We start from the raw sequence: 17,942 nt of genomic DNA, 5'->3' as shown, positions 1-17,942 counted from the left end.
TCCTGCTCTAGGTCAGGGTCTCGAGACAGGAGTATAAAGAGATGTCGATGGAAAGCAGACTAAGAGGACGGGTGTAGGTTCAGGAAAAGGTTGCATAACTTGTGTTTAAAACCATTCAATTTTAGCACATTTCCAGGAGGTCAAAGTCTGTCCCTACTTCTCCCATCCTTTCCCTACTACTCAAAGGAAATCTTAGTAAAAATCCAAGGAACCTGCAGTTCCTTGACTCCCATCTGTGCCCATTTCCACTCTAGAACTGCCCTTGAAAGCAGCAGAAAACCTACTGGCTTGCCTTGACTGAAACAAGGTGGGTCCACTGTGTGTGGGAGGAAAGAATTTCAAGTCAGTTCAGTGACCCAAGGGTAAAAGAGAAGTCAAAAGCATGTTTACAATAGAGTGAAAAAAAAAAAGCTACTGGTTGATATGCAAATTAAAATAAAAAAATATTTTAATATAGTCCATAACCAGTTCACCAGTATTAGCTTGTAGCAGTGTTATTAAATAGTCCTTATTTCTGCTGCTTTACTGGATCTCCTTGGGGCAGGAGAGGAGGGATTTGGGAAAGGAGAAGAACACAGATCTCAAAGTATGCACACCTAAGTCATTCCAAACAGTTTGGTCTCTCCTAAAGCTTGGCTACTCCAGACAAAAAGGAAGCAGCATGCTGGACAGGGAAGACTTATTGGTAGGAAGAGGAAGATACATAAGGATAGAAATGTGCATTTCCTTTTCAGAGAGTGATTATTTTTGGAGGCCTCAAGCTCTTCTGACAAATCACAGACTGAAGAACAGACAATGAAATAAAAAATCTGCTTTTAAACCCCCATCCTTTGCTAACAGTCTCTGTTTTTATACAGTTTGCTTTGCCTTGGAGCGTGTCCTGCTTCTATCAGTCCACAGGTCTCAGACCTGTTAAGTGTTTCCTGTGTCATATATTGGTCATGTGCTCCTTTAAAGGAAAACTTCTGAGGATTCAAAAAAGTGTTCACACACTTTTCACTGTGAGCACTCTACGCTAGGGGGGAAAAAAAAGCATTTACGTTCCCATTGTACACACTTAAAAGATCAAGGACTTTTGTTAAAGATTTGGAAGGGGAAAAAACAGCACTGTAGTAAGCATGAACCTTATTTTAGAAGTAGCTTCTCCAGCAGACCTTATTCAGCCAAAAAGAAAGAAAAAAAAGGGAACAAAAAAGTCACCTACTGCTAAGGAATATTTCGTGCTATGGGAGAAGCCTCTGAAGTCGTTTGCACTCAACTTCCCTCTCCTAGAAAGGTTTTTCATCCAAAGTCCCACAGTCTGTATGACCCTACAGCCAGCCCGAATCCTCACGTTAGCCCAGCTCAAAACCTGCCGTGTGTTATCAGTGGTGCCTCTGAAGGCCAAATTCAGTGTTACTTAAAGAAAAACAGAACATTATATATTAAAAAAAGCTGTCAGTAACGGCTATTGCACAACTGCCAGAACACGTGGTGTTTGCCTTGCTATGAAAATAAAGCACATGCTCCCAACTGCCCTGAGGATTAAAAATCTGAATAGTTCCACAGCACCTTTCTTTTACAGGTGCTTTAAACAGATCTTTAACCAAACCTTCCACTTAGGGCTATCTGTGTTCAAAATCTGTGCTGCTATTACTTCGAGGTCAAAACATATTTTATGTAAGAGTGATACTTGAAGAAAAGCACCAAGATCAGTGTTTACAGAGCCATAGTGCTGTCTACTCTCTTATATGGCTCCGAATCATGGGTCATCTACCGCCACCACCTGCGTCTCTTAGAACGCTTCCATCAACGCTGCCTCCGCACAATCCTAAACATCCACTGGTCAGACTATGTGACCAACACATCTGTTCTAGAGCAAGCAGCTAGTCACAAGTATTGAGGCCATGTTACTGAGAACACAGCTGCGATGGGCAGGGCACGTCTCAAGGATGAAGGACCACCGCCTCCCTAAGATCTTGCTTTACGGTGAACTTGCCACTGGCTGCCGCATGAGAGGAGCCCCGAAGAAAAGATACAAGGACTCCCTGAAACAACATCTCAGCCTTGGCCATATTGATCACCATAACTGGTCTACTCTGGCCTCAAATCGGGAGGCCTGGAGACACACCATCTATAACGCAGCTGTCTCCTTCGAGAACACACGCAGGATCACCCTCGAAGAAAAAAGGCAACGCAGAAAGAACCGTATATTGCAGAATACACCATCTAAGGAGTCTTTCTGCTGTGCCTTTTGCAATCGGATATGTCTGTCATGTATTGGCCTCATAAGCCACCAGCGTGCCTGCAGCAAATGTGGATAGAGCCTTCCCAAATCTTCGTTCGCGAAGCCCAGCCATGATGATGATGATACATGATATGAAAGCCTGACATGTTTTTTGGTAAAAAACCAAAAAATTAGTCTTACATAACCCCTTGGTGGGCATAAAATTAGTGAATAAGTAAAAAATGATGGGTGGGGAGGTTTTACAGAGCAATTTACATGTGCCTCAGGCACAATATTTGCAGTCTTATGCATTTCACCACATGAGATCTGAATACAAACTGGACATGATCTTATAGACTAACTAAAAAGCTAACAAGGTTGAAAAATGTATTTAATTGTTGATTATTCCAGGTTTTCTGGATCCACTGTATATTCAATTCTTGCCCTTAGGTGAGCCATGTTACAGTCCCCTCTTGGGACAGGTCAGCTCTCAAGCCACTTATTCTTCCCAGGAGGATTTCAGATCCTGCAGTTCACTCTTGGCATCAAATGCAGCCCAGATGCAGCTGGACTGAACAGGAATTTAACTTTGGGAGTCAAAGAGCAGGTTACAGCAACTCAGTTTCTTCCTGGTAAGACAAGGTAAGGTAAGCCACAGCTGCAATGGAAGATGCAGCTTTGTAGAAAGACAGTTATAAATACATATAACCTTAATGTAACCTCCGGCAGGGATGAGGAATAAACTCGACTACTTGAGCTGAGCTGAAATAGGGTCAGTGCTGCTTTGTGTTGAAGAGCTTCCTCCATCTTCGAGAGGTTTTCCAGCCACTCAGCCCTTTTACACTTGAATTATAGGCAGCCTCTAACAGCCCATCCAATCCCTTTGTTCCCGCCTGCCCCACCAGATCTTTAAGGATTTTAGATTTCCTTTGATCTCAGGCTTAGCCTTAGGAAGACTATCCCCCTTCCACACTGAATTGAGTCAGCAGTTGATACCTTAATTCCTTTGAAGAAACAGACCTGGGAGCTGATTTATCCGTAATATTTCATGCTTGGTTTCTAAATACATCTCCATAATCTCCCCTCTACCTACACCCATTCTTCTCAGGCAGGTATCAACACTAAATTTCAATGGGGACAGTCACCACTTCACACTAAAAGAGTTCACTCTGTAATATTCAACCTCTTCAGCATAATGAGTTCTCAGCTACCATAGAGATTTCTCAGAATCAGCACTTTGAATTATTGCTTAATACACTTTTTCCATACTGGCAATTTCACATAAACTAGATTTTCAAGACCCTTTAAGCACGGTCTGCTAAGCTTCAGGCTGGGTGAATTTTGAATATTAGATAATTATTTTTTTTCTGAGACATTATATCTAAATGCTTTAGCTGTAAAATAACAGCCCAAATCCCTGAGCAGCTTTCCTACATATATGAGATAGGAGCAACTATAGTATCTTGTTGATTTGAAAGGACCTAATGAAAGAAATAATTTCTTTTCCAAACAAAAATAATCTATGTTATTTTGCTCTGCTTAGCTCAGCCTTTCTCCTTAGTAAAATCTATTAATTAGCACTGAAATACACAGTTTGCAGCAATGCTACTCCTTAGTGTTATTGCCTAAAAACACCACCATGCTCAGGGTTAAGCTTAAAATGACCAACTTCAATATTTAATGCTAGACTGGCCTATGTTCACTACAAGAACCCATTAACTCTCACAGCAAAACAAAGTAATGCCATCACATGCAGGCACCCAGATTTGAAATGCAGAAAATCCACGGCTATTCCTGTACCACACCAGGGAAACATCCCTAAATTTAAGTGACACTATAAAGGTAAGCAGCACATGTAAACTGATTTACCTTATGTTTCCTCATGAAACAATGTAAATGTACATGGTTTCTTTTTAAAAGCACTGGTGTAATATATTTAATTTATGCAGGGGAATGAGGAACAGCTCTGGTGCTGACAGTCGCTTCTGTGCCTATTAACTATTCATAAAACACTCAATAGCATTGAAAGAGCCTTTGAAGCAACAGTAAAGGCTTGACAAAGCTTTTATCATATTAAATATAAAACGTGAAACTTCATGTTTACAGCCACCACTACTCATTAGTCAGTGAGGTTTTCATGCTGAAAGCAGCAGCCACCCCAAGTCACAACATACGGATTTTTTTCTTCCACAGTCCTAATGAAACAGGCACATGAATCCCACCTTTCAGAAGAACTAAAAGGGATTTACTGCTTGCATTACAACCCCAATTTTGTTTGAATTACAATGGAAATAATATGAAATTACCAAATTATTTATTTATTAATGGTTTAAAGTGTTATTAACAGAAATCATGTACTGTGATTTCATTGAACCAGTTTCCTCAAAAAGATAACAGTTTCTCCAAGTTTACACCACACCAGTCATCAGTTTCCCTTCCTTTTGCTTTTATTCAAGCAAAATCCCTTCCAAAATAATTTTATCATGTATCCAAATCTTCCATGAACTTATGAACTGAAAGTAGTTTTAGAGATTTAATCCTTAGAAGCCAAGTTCAATGATGGAAGAAAATACACTGTCATTTATAAACAATAGCAGGGATTTTAATTCCCTCTCACAGATAAGCAGCACTAAGTACCAGATGTTTCAGAAGACAAAGGCCTCATCCTGCTCCTATGGAATTTGTAGTAGCTTATGTAGAGGGGAAGCAAACAGCAGAGTTAATGCACAGAGTATATCCAAGGGTAACACGGAATCAGTTCCTCAAAACCCTTGGGTTGCTGAACAAGTAAACCTCGAGTGCTGAAGGTTTATCTTCTGGTAAAGTTTTAATGCTGGCTGGGACAAACTGCTCATTGAACAAGTCTCAGAAAGGTTAATGAAGATTTTGAGAGATTATAACTTCTGAAAGTGTGAACTAACATAATTTCATCTGGACTGAGGCTGCCACTTCCCATATTTGGCATATTCTTACATCCTCTGAATTCTTCCCAAAAAGTTTGCTGTTTCATTTTGAATTCTTAAGATGCAGGTACTAAGAAACCAAAGAGCAAGTTAGAATTAAAAACAACATGTAATATATATTTGGCTTGTTCTTGTTGCTAAGCTACTAAAGCCCAGTTATGACTACAAGGCTGTTATAGGTTTGTAGCTGCATTTATTTCTGACCTAAACACAGCAATAAAAACAATGATTGAAGTCAGAAATCAGAACTTCTTTTGGTATGGGTACAGCTACTCAGGCACTTCATAACCTCTCCACAGTATCCATTGATTCAAGCAGCTTTCAGTGGTGCCTTTAGTTCTTCTGTTAAGATTTGGGAACTTCAGGAAATTTAAACACAATGAGAATTCAACCACCACTGAATTGGAAAAGGATCATCCAAAGGACCATATCTCCTTCAGCTGATGAAATTTCGTTGTTCATCTGCCAAATCATAACTACCTCTCTGATCCAGGCTCCAAAAACTGCAAAGGAAGTCAAATACCTGCAAGCAGAAAGTGTGTTACACCAGACTAAGGTGCCCAAGGTTTTCATGGCGGCATCTGATAAGAATCTCAAATGATTCCAGTGACCAAAGTTTTCTCTGAGGTACAGAACACACTGTAAAGTTTAATTGTTAATATTCAGCACACTCTGTGAGGAGGCTTGGGGGGTTTTTTGGATACCCAAAAGGCTTCTTGTTCTTCAATTTATTATAAATAAAGTTGGTTGAGTCACCACACTTCCCCAGGTGCCACTTCTCAAATATAGTTGCTTGAGCCAATTTAATCTCATAGAAACTGAACGTGGCTTTTACCAGAACAAGATGCAAAGGGAATATTACAGCAGTTCGATGGTAATATTGCAACCCCCTCCAGTGAGGAATAAATATAGCTCATGCTGAGGCAGACAGATGTTGAGGTTGATAAAGGTAAACAGAGCCATGTAAGAGGTAATTACCAAACAGGCCAGATAAGTCACCCGTGAATAACTTTAACCCTTCAGTGAATCCAACATTGTTTATTCCCCTGCTGAGGGAACATGAGCCGAGCACGAAAAATTTCAATTAGTTCCCAAAGCACTAATATTTGTAACAGCCTCCTCCATTTCTTATCTCTATGGCATGGAACATCATCTGCATCCCCACAGCCTTTGGCATCACTCTTGTCGATTTGCAGCTTTTTTGGAAGCGAGATCTCTCTCCTTCCCTTCCCCCAAATCCCAATGTTATTTTGATCACTGGGGTTAGGGAAGGAAGGGAAGAGATATTTCTCAATTATCTGGAGGAAACAGCTAGAAAAGCTCACAAAAGAAATGTAAACTGGTAGAGTGCTCAGTAATTAAGAGGATGGTTTATTTATACTGTCTGACCTTACCCTATGGTAAGGTAAAGTCAGCTTAGCCAGACATGCATTTATCATCCAGCACAAACAAAGCCAACAAAAAAGGACAGGACACTTAAAAAACTCAGGATCATCTCCATGCAAAGCAGGATGCAAGTTTGAGTTTAAGGCAGACAGTGACAGAACCAATGCTGCCAGTACAAATGATTTAAGTCTCTAAATCTCAACTTACCCAAACCACGAAACCTCAAAACAAGTTATGGACATTACAAACAATTCCTAGATGAGGTTGATTGTGTTTTATTTAGCAAGTCAGGTCGATCAGAAAAGCTATTTGGAGCTTTTTAATGTCTATTTTAACTATGCCACCAATAGATCCATGATGAGCTCTGAAAAGGAAAATTTCCAGGAAAACATGGAGGCATAACTCATCAGCATCTCCCATGGCACGAACTGCACTGATTATTCACTCCTTTGTTGATTCAAAATAAACCAAATAGCAATTTAATATGAAAATACATTTTTGACTGCAGGAAGACTGCATGAAAGGATTTGTTCACAAGCTGAAACTATAATGCCCTTTTCTCATATCAAATATAAAAATATGGGTGTTTCATTCAAGGTGCCAACCTTGAAATTTTTTAATGATGTTGTAAATAGTATTCACTGAACATTGTTTTCTAGTTGAGTGCTTCTGTTTGGCCACAGCCGAGCAAGCTGTAAGGCACAACTGCACAGATAAGCGCAAGCAAACATATAATATACAAATATTGTATATACAATTATACAGTGCACACACATGGTTGATTTATTCCCTCATGGAACCACGGTCAGCCTGGTTTTTCCATTCAGTGTCATGTAATACTTTATGATGTCTGATTGAGAAAATGAGTTCCTGGATTTGATAAAGGTAATACCAGATACTGTTAACACTGTAAACAGTTTATTGGAAAGCTAATGACAGGACTCACCACAAAGTTTAACACTGGCTACGCCTATTCTAAACCTCATCACACCCCCCATTATCATCTAAGGCTATTGGTATCGTGGTTTATTCATATGTAGTCATGTGTTATAAACTAGACAGATAAATCACATAAAACAAGACTCACTAGTGGATTGAAATAAATGCAATATTTGACTAGTAGCTCGAAAAACAAATTTATCCAACTGCTTATTCCAAAGTACTGCAACCTAAAGCATTTCTCCATAAATTAAAAAAAAGGTTCACTTCAATCCTTTATAGCCTAATCTTGTTTCTAGTTTCTAGGACACTTACCTTGTAGTAAAGAATTATAGATTAAAATCAGGTTACATTTTTTACAGAGGGAAGCAATATTAGACAAAAGATGAATGCCTATAGAAATCCTTCCCACCTAAACATGTTTACACAGTTGAACCTGTGGCACAGATAATAATGAAGAAACCCCCAAAACCTTTTTACCTTGTGTACTTTGAGCTGGCAGACACCACTCCCCTCTTCCTCCGGTTTCAATCAATGCAAAAATACACAGAAAGCTTTGACTAACAGAAAGGAGGATTACTTACCAATTTGTAACAACACAGGTGTTACCAAAGCTGTCTCCATGGCATAACAAAACTCCCTGCCAAACATTACTGCACCATGCATCACCCACAGGCGTATTGGTATCCGGTCTATGGATCCTTCACTAATGGTCTCCTCCCTACTTTCATTCTCCTTGTTCTCTGGTTTCTGAAGCTGTGCCACAGGTAGATCTTGAACTTGCATAGATTCCGAGTCAGCATTCTGAGGAGCCATTTTCATTACCATAAAAATATATATATATTTGTTATATCTATATAAATAATACTACCATAACTCCACGAACAAGTTAGGGTGTCTTCTCTTTTCTGCTTCTGTTCCTCAGGCAAGTAATGCTTATATTCCTCTTGTACAAACAGGTATCTTGCAACTTCTTGTATAGATACGAGACATCAAGAACGAAAAGCTATTTGGTAGGAATTTCAACATATGGCTTGCTGGTTTACTGTGAGTTAGAGTTAAAAATCCATAATTGCCATTCAGTTAATACCAGTTTCATAATTATTATTGAAGAAGTGCTGAAGTTGTTATTCGTGCTACAGAGAGGTGGAAAGGCGACACAAAGAGGTGCTCCACTGTTAATCCCCATCGAGTGGCTGATTAATCTGCAACAAAAAGCAAGCATTTAAAAATTTCAATAGCATTTTTCAGGATATTGTGCCCCCCCCCTTAACCATATACCCTATTTCCTGCTTTCCATTGTCCTTGCCTAGCACAGGGTCTTTTATCCCACGTTCCCTCCTACCTCTGCACTTTCCATTGAAATGCAGTTACGCCTCGTATTTAAATGATGTTTTACTGTACTCAAGTTCCTCTGGTTTGTGGTCCCACACAAAGCCACAGGAGAATATCAGGGTATTTGTCTGAGATCCTCAGAACACTGAGCATAAGACAAGTTCTGGGAAATTTAAAGCAGCTTCCATTTCAGAAACAGCATAGGATATTCCAGCACTATGCCAGGAAGATGATTCATCAATTGCCATGGTCACACAGACATCTCCATTTAGGCTTTTGGAAGTTGCCAATTACTTTGCAGTAACCATCACACCATCTTATACTGAAGATATTCCTCAAGCAAGCATGAGCAAAACCAGTCATGATGAATATAACTAAGGAGCGATATTTAAATATTTCAACTTCTAATGAAGATATATACAGTATATGAATTCATCTTTCTGCACACAAGACCAGAGCATCTTACTCCCACAGCCTGTGAGGCTGCTGAAATTCATGAAAGCAGAATGGTACAGTATCTCCCACCATACATTAAAATTATTCAAATATATTCCAACCAGGTAAGACAAGCTTCTCCTGTATTTTCCACTCCTTTGTGCCGTAGACAAAACCTTGGCAGATTTATATACTGTGGCACGTCAATCAAAATGAGTTCAAGCACTTATGAGAAAGAGACAAAGCATCTTATAAGAAGTCAGATTACATGATGTTTGTACTAGAAGGAAGCATATTTACATCTATGCACACTGTGTGACTGAACTATCCCGGGACAAAACCCCTCAGGGAAATGGTTCCATGAGATGTGGGCTCTGGGAGCAGAGCTGGCCTGAGAAATCCCCACACTGCAATTCCCAGTCCCTTAAGCTGTGGCAACAAAAACTCTTTGTGGGCTTGAGCACAGACCAGATCATTAAGTGGTGAGCCTAAAAATGAGCCTTAGGACACAGCTGACATGCTTGGTGTTTAAAGCACGTCACAACACCAGCTCTGTTCCAGTGTGACCTGAGATACTGTTCTACTAGAAGTCCATCACGGGAACATCATCTTGAGCACTCCCTCCTGCTGACACCTCCTTCGAGCTGTTTATTGCATGTATTTTGTTCTTCCTTTCAAAATCAGCTTTTTTGGTGTGGGTTTTTTCATCTTTCAGGCTCCCCAGGATTACTGGAATTCTTATATTTGATCACCTCATCAACAAACTAACATTAAAATTTTCATTCGAGCTGGACAAGCCTTTAAATCAGATGAGAAAGTTAAAGTAATTACTAAGCAAGTTCTATAAACCAAGTTTTGAGTTCGAGGTTTTAATCTATAAGCATTTAAATAACTCAACAAAAAGGACTCAAGAAAGCATTTCTCCACCCACTCAGAATTAACAGAAGATGCAAGTAGTTTATCATAAATACAAAGTACTCTATGTATTAAAAAGCACATCCACTTCACATAACACAAGTTCTGAGTGAGCAAAGCCTACAAAATACATGTTCCGATGTAGGAGCAATTATTTTAATTATAGACTAGTGACAAAATGTTTAATTGCTGGCAGATCCAGGCAAAATGACATTCAGTAGAATTTGAAAGTACACGTTAGCTCTTACTATTCCAAAATCACTCAGAACGTGTGTGTTGTATTACAGACTAAGGGTCATGGATTACACTCCTGTACGAGATGGCTTTAAGGTCTCCACTGTTCTCTCATGTCTAATTTCCCCTCCTGTCACTGCCTATGAAGGATTTAATTCCCTTTCCATTAACACCTCATTCCATATGCAGTGACAGGGTAGCAGGACAAGGCACAGAGGATTCATCACACCAGAATATTCTGTGATGCACTGGGGCAGCCTGCACACACAGGAGGGATGACACCAGGCTGGGAGCATTTGTCCCTGGAAAGGATAAAGAGGCAGGACAAAAGAGGATATCTGAGATTTAGCCCATTTGAGCCAGGCTCTTAAGAGATGACTGAAAAAGTTATTTCTGAAGTGGAAGATGACGGGAAGTGATCAGATAATTTAGGAGCCAGGAATAATGGATGGTGGATGGAGGTAGACTTTGAAGCTGTAATTGACACAGATAAGAACAGCACATTTTAAACACGCCAGAAAAAGCGGTTACAGTGTTCAAGTGCAGCAGCAAGAAGCACAATGGACAGGTTTTATCTAAAAGAACAGAGAATTACTGTTCCATTATGTCAATTTTGTGGTAAGCACAGCGCTAGACTTCCTGCAGCACTTTCATCTGACTCCAAGTGCACGTCTAATACAAGAGCCAGAGAATAACAAGAGCCTCTCAGAAAGGTCTTCAGTTCTTTCCTAAGCCCTGCTCTGTTGTGTTCATATTCATTTTAGACTGATCCAGATTCTGCCACTGCTTTTTCCAAGTTCATTTTGAATTTGGCAAGTTTGAACAGTGGCATTCTTTCTTACCCAGGACAAATTCATTTACCTGATGGAAGTAAATATTACAGAGGCTTTTATGCAGCAAAGAACTTCAAAATAAATGGCATCTGAAGAGGAGCTGGATTAAAATACCAAAGAACGATTCTCCTATATGTGCATCCAGCACAAATTGTTTTTCATGGCTGGTTTTGAAGGGCATTTTCATGATTAACAACAAATAAGGCAGTAGAATGAAGAATTTCAGCCATGGAAGAGGTTCATGTTGGGCATTGTACAGAGGTTGGTGTGAAGAGAAGTTTAGATACAGATACTGATCTTGCCAAGTGTTTATGGAAGGAGGGGCCTGATCACACTGGCTCTTCTTCAACTTAATTGCACGTGTTTTACTTTGACCTTTGGCCACATTGAGGCAATGACAAAATCTGTAAAGCAATAGTTAATATTTCAACAAAACAAGTAAGTAATATATCCTGAAAACTTATCTATAACCATAATTTTATAAAGCTGCTCAAATTGCTTCCAATCTTATCTGTTACACTTTTACTATCTATCTTCCACTGAGGCCTAAGTCATGACTAAGTGGAGCACAAAACATGTTACAGGCTCCACAAGGCTGTATCACAATAACCCTGTGCCTCAAACAGGTTGTGTTCGCAGAAAGAAATGTGTGAACCATCAAAGAACCAGAGGAAAATTACTGCCTTTCTTTAGGGTTTTCCGAAGAGGAAGTGTTATATAGGTCATATTTGTGGCCCACAAAATTCAGTGGTTTTCTTTTCCCTAGTGAACACTAAGAAAGATGCAAAAAGCCCACGTCAGACAATTATACAAGATGCCTCAGGCAAATGACTTCTATCACACTTCTGTGTCTAAGTTCAGGACTTTAGGGTTGACAAGCAGTGCTGCTGCATTTGTGATACCATGACCTGGAGGGCAGCAGACTGGCAGCACACCCATCTATACCAAAATAAAGGGGGTTAACAGTGATCCTGCCCAAATCTTTAAGACTGAACTATTTTTAATGCATGTTTCCAGATCTCTCTTGCTAACAAGGAATAGGAATGCACTGTTTGAAAAGAAACCAGATTCCCTGAACCAGTGCCAAAACATGTGACTGTGAGCTGGGGAGTACACAGCAAGTCTCAGGTAAAATCACACACGTATTTTCTTGAGCAGTAATAAAGCTTGTCAAGTAGATAGAGTTAAATGGGTCCAACTGAAGACAACGAGACAATTTCAAATCTTTTAGAGGGTTTTCTTCCTCTGAAGCCAGTAGGCAATCCTTAAGGCATTTATTGGTGTAAGAAATAATCTCAACAGGGTAGGTGTGCACCAGCTATAAAACCCCAAGGCACTGTAGGGAAAATAAGCTGAGCCCAAGAAACACTGGAATGAGCAAACCACAAAGGATTGAGATAATTCTGTTCAAACACTGTTGACTATCTAAGGGAAAAAGGAGAGGGTTGAGCTGAAGCAAACTACCCATTCTTTCATCCTGGTCTTTAAAGTTTGTTGCATTAGCTTCTAATAATTTATTTAGTCATCCCTTGTCTTCAAGATCTGCCTCTTATATTATCATGACATTTTACATGGGAGAATATATTCTAACCAAGGTTGTCTCAAATCACAAAGAACTGCATTCAGTTTTGCTCACAGGGATTATTATCTAGTGATGTAGGAAATAATCTAACTCCAAGATTCTACTGTTTAAATGAATTCCACCTTCTTGATGCTGAAAGGAAGGGTGAAGAGACAGCTTGAGTCATCATTGCATACAATGTCTCTTCATTGTTTACCACTAACTTCATAAGGGAAAATAGTTAAGAACCAATTCTTACAGAATTTAAGTAGCTTTAATGGTTCTGGTCACAGTTGTCATTGTCACATTAGGACCTGTCAGTGATCCATTCTGCTCAACACATCAAAAACCCCATAAACAACAAAAAACCCAAGTAAGTGCTTCTAACTCAAGAAATATTTAAATGTTTGTTTGATAAAAAAGTGTAAGAATCCAGATTTCTGTTCCTCACAGAGCCTTATACCTTACCCTCCTCCAATTCTTCACTGAGTGCATCCCAAGACATTCATTTTAATAACCACACTATTTCACCTGTGAATCATGTCAGTCCAGCAAGCCTCAAAGTGCCCAGTCATTTGCCAGATACTTTTCTGTCAAGCTGGTTTATGCTCAGCTTTTCAAGTAATATGGCCATATCTTGAAAAGTTATCTAGGCTGATTTAAGTTTAGCTTTAATATTAGCATTGGAAAGAAAGGCATTCTGGGTTTATCTGGCTTTTCCTCAGGCTAAATAAATGTTTGGCTGAACACTTCTACCCCCACGTTGCAGACAAACATCACTTATTATTCCTTCCACAACTCAACTCAAAGTGGACACTGGGTTCTGCTTCAGCATCTGACTGGCTTGCGAAACGATGCATCGTTTGGGCTTGTGCCTTTTCCAGAGTAAAATGGCACCTGGCCAAGGATAATTGCTAATGTTTTGAGTTCAAATGCTCTGTGCTCCACCACACCAACAGACAAAGAGAATGCTGCTGTGAAAAAGCAGCTCTTAAAGGCAAGGCTGACCTTCACCCCTCTGCAAGTGTGGCTACACCACCACCTCACAAAAACTCGTCAATTCTCAAAATACATTAAAAATTACTCTGTAAGCAGCCAATGCAACGGATTTTGTACAGAAATATCACATAGAATACATTAGTCGCTTATTATACTGCTGACACTCTGGGTTTCTCCATCACTTTAAGATGGTATAAACAAGTACTTCCTCTAAGAGCAGCAGCTCTTCCTTTTCTCTGCCCCTGGTTCCTTACTCCCACCATTTCCCCCGCACAACACGAGCGGCTCAGCCGTGAACTACACGCTGTAACTGATTTGGGCCGAAAACTAAAATGACAGAAACTCATCCAAGAAGCCAAAAGAAGTCCTTTATAAAGCCAGGTTGGTTTTACCTGATTGCAGGGCCACACAGATCCAGCCCATCACAACAGGGAGGAACAGGGGCAGCTAAAAGTGCTCCTTTGGGCAGCAATACCCAAAGCCAGTGTGAAACTACAGCTCGCAAAGAAGTTGTTGATGCATCTCTGTGGCTACAAGGTCAAAAACTAATCTGCCCAGCTCAAGACCTGTTCAGAAAGCAGAAGGATCCTGGGGCATGCTGGGAGAGCTCTCCATGTACTCTGCCTCCTTGTACTCACCAGATGCAAGGCAGAGCACCACTTACTCGGCCAAGAGGCAGCTATTTTCTGCCCGGTTGTTTTGTGGCTCTGTTGCTAATTATTAGCAGCTGTTTATAGCAACAGAACTGGCCACAAGGGAAGTTTTTCTGGCCCATGTCAGTACTCAAGTGTTCAGTCACTGCAGTAGGAAGAAGAGTGTCTAGAAAACATGCCTGGAGTTTTTGGCCCAGCTGGACAAATATGCTCAACAGACTTACTTGAAGTTCAGCGGAAGGGCTGAATGCTACTGTGATCTGATCGAGTTGTTCCCTCATAAAGGTGTAGACTCAAACTCTGTGACTTTGTAGAAGCACCATCACACAGGTGAGTCATGAGGCCTTTGGTTCAAAAGGGCAGCAACCACAGGCAGTTAGTCGTTTAAATTCCCATTAAGTCTTCTGACATAGTCAAATGCAAACATAGAAAGATTTTTAGCTACTGCTTTCTAAAAACACAGCTGTATTAACCCCATCAAAGGGAGAAGACCACACTTGTTCGGGAATAATTTTTAAAAATCAGTTATACCATATGTTACTTGACAGTCCCATATGTGAGCAATGTTACTCCAGATCCTGAAAGTCAACGTCTCATTTTAAACCAGTCTTACATTAAACTGGCCTGGCCTGTTGTGAATCACTAAAAGCCTGCCAAAGCAAAAGGGTTAAGGCTAACTGGGTGCAATAAAGAACCACATTTGACATGTCCTAACATCTAATTCAACATTCAGGTAATCAAAGGCATTGAAACACAACAGCATAAGCCAGCTTGTTGTACAAGGACACCACGCCTCAACAACCCTACGACTGACACCGACTGCAGGCTTAGATGAGATTTTTAGCAAGTTTGTATTGAAACCTGAGATTTAAAAAGAAAAAAAGCAACAAAGAAAAAAGCCACTGGAAGCAGCACAGTGCTTTTGCAACATGACCTACTTTCGAGGCTACAACACAATTTAGGCCACCGAAGCAAGGTCTGGGCGGGGGTAAGTCATTCTGCAGCACGTTGTGAATTAAAATGATATGGAGCAATCCACCTCACACGGAGAAACTGCATTTTTTCCACTTCTTCCAACACAAACTTTTGCCTGCCCTCAGGACTTTTCACATACCGTAAGTCAGTTGTTGTCTTTTACAACCCCTGCCCTTCTGTTTAAGCCAGGGCACAATGTTTGAAATACATATTCATCTAAGAGAAGCAGATGATGTTGGCAGCTTTCCTACTATTAAGGCTGAACATCTGATATTCTCAACTCCCCCAGCAAATAAATATCTAAACCACAATCCAAAACCTAAAAAGCAAGGGTGTGAACCTCTTCATTTCAAAAGGGTTAATGAAGACTTGTTGCACCCTTTCCTTGGTATGGATGCAAACCTGACATATACAGGCTTACAAACTCCAGCCCTGCCAATGTTCAATCTTCCAGAGGGTTTCCTGCCTACTTGTTTAAATAAAACATGGCCTTGACTAGAAACCCCTTGGCTTTCTTGGGACCCTCCTTCCACCCCCTCCCAGCTTATTCAGAAAGTGACCAAGAGTAAGATTTTGGCTCCTGCTGGAAGCAAAGCAGTCACAAATGGCAATGTGGGAATTACAAACTCCCTCGATGGGCTTTTTCCTGCCCAGACACATGAGGAGGAATGGAAAGCTCAAGAGGTAAGGTGGGGAGATGGAGGTGCTCGTGACATCTTTGTAAGACAACACTATTTAATCATTCTTTGTGTTTTGGAGGCCAATGTAATTTCTCCATTCATTACTGGGAAAAAGAGGTAGGAAATCACAGGTCTTTATGAAATTACTGAAACAATTCTGGGAAGCCATCTTTTTAAGAGGGATCCAGAATTTAATGTGAGACAGACTTTATTCAGTGAATTGGATATTATACTGCTCCCCAAAGGCACAGTCTGTTACTAATATTGGATCAGATTACATTGTTAAATCACTGCTGCTGCTGTTTTTAGTAGGAAATACTTCATTTTGTTAAACTGGAGAGGTGGCATTATCTGATTAAACGTACTTTTTGTTTTACTGATGGTTAAAAACTTCATAGATGCTCACGTTCCCCTCATGTTTATTAATACAGGTACATTAAACAAGTAAACAGCTAAGGGGGTATGGGCATAAACAGTAATAGAGAAGCCTTCAGAGCTTGTGGCAAACGTAACAGCTGGGACCAGTGATGCTGGAGAAAAAACAGGCACAAAGAAGCAGTTTCACAGCACAGCAAAGACAGGCATATCTCATTTGTGACAGCTGGATCTCCAGTTAGCAGGTTCTACCCTCAAAATCTGGTAAAGGGCAAGATAGCAAGCACTAACAGCCAAGAACTTGCAAAACCAAAAAATAACAACTGAGTCATCACAAAAGCACAAAGAACTAAAAAACTCATGCGACAAAGATTATTCAGCCCAGTGTGCAAATATGCTGTTAAGGGCTGACATTGCTGCAAATAATGACTTTCACTAAGAAAACCCACTGATTTGGTCAGATAGGCAAAAACTTTAGTCTGGCTCAAGCTAAATATGGCCCAGCTTGCAATGCCCTACAAGAGGATCCTTAAGGTTTTAAACCATGTTGAACAAGAGCATTATCTCCCATCAGAATTAAAAGGATTCATTCCCTCTGTCTCTATGAGGTAGAACAGAGGAAAAGAATCATAGAATCAGTTGGGTTGGAAGGGACCTCTGAGATCATCAAGTCTAACCCTTGATCCACTACCACTGTGGTTACCAGACTACGGCACTAAGTGCCACATCCAGTCTCATCTTAAACACCTCCAGGGACAGTGAATCCACCACCTCCCTGGGCAGCCCATTCCAATGCCTGATTAGCCCCTCTGTAAAGAATTTCTTCCTAATATCTAACCTAAACCTCCCCTGGCAGAGCTAAAGACCATGCCCTCTTGTCTTGCTGATAGTTGCCTGGGAAAAGAGACCAACCCCCTCCTGGCTACAACCTCCTGTCAGGTAGTTGTAGAGAGTGATGAGGTCTCCCCTGAGCCTCCTCTTCTCCAGGCTGAACAACCCCAGCTCCCTCAGCCTCTCCTCATAGCACTTGTGCTCCAGTCCCTTCCCCAGCCTTGTTGCTCTTCTCTGGACCTGCTCCAGCCCCTCCATGTCCTTCCTGAGCTGAGGGCCCAGAGCTGGACACAGCACTCGAGGTGTGGCCTCACCAGTGCTGAGTCCAGGGCAAGAATCACTTCCCTGGACCTGTTGGCCACACTGTTCCTGATCCAGGCCAGGATCCATTGGCCTTCTTGGCCACCTGGGCACACTCTGGCTCCTGTTCAGCCTCCTGTCAATCCAAACTCCTAGGTCCCTTCCTGCCTGGCTGCTCTCCAGCCAGTCTGTCCCCAGCCCGTGGGGCTGCAGGGGGTTGTTGTGGCCAAAGTGCAGGACCTGGCACTTGGCCTTGTTGAACCTCATCCGGTTGGAATCAGCCCAACTCTCCAGCCTGTCCAGGTGCCTCTGCAGAGCCCTC

General features: G+C 40.9%; 1 protein-coding gene across 4 annotated transcripts in view; it reads right to left on the bottom strand.

Annotated features, from left to right (window-relative positions):
- The window catches only part of SLC45A4 (solute carrier family 45 member 4), an 88,126-nt gene that overhangs the window by 29,448 nt on the left and 40,736 nt on the right, over positions 1 to 17,942 (bottom strand). For all 4 annotated transcript variants that reach the window (XM_027713036.2, XM_027713040.2, XM_027713037.2 and 1 more), the window contains one exon: positions 8,079 to 8,699. In XM_027713036.2, coding sequence (XP_027568837.1) covers positions 8,079 to 8,322 — 244 coding nt within the window. In that variant the 5' untranslated portion in view covers positions 8,323 to 8,699. The remainder of the gene's footprint in view (positions 1 to 8,078; positions 8,700 to 17,942) is intronic.

Source organism: Pipra filicauda, unplaced genomic scaffold (assembly GCF_003945595.2).
Source record: "Pipra filicauda isolate LSUMZ 115617 unplaced genomic scaffold, ASM394559v2 scaffold251_size2273266_pilon, whole genome shotgun sequence".
Lineage (NCBI taxonomy): Eukaryota > Metazoa > Chordata > Aves > Passeriformes > Pipridae > Pipra > Pipra filicauda.
The sequence above is the reverse complement of the archived record's forward strand: the minus strand, read 5'-3'. Positions and strand labels throughout refer to the sequence as shown.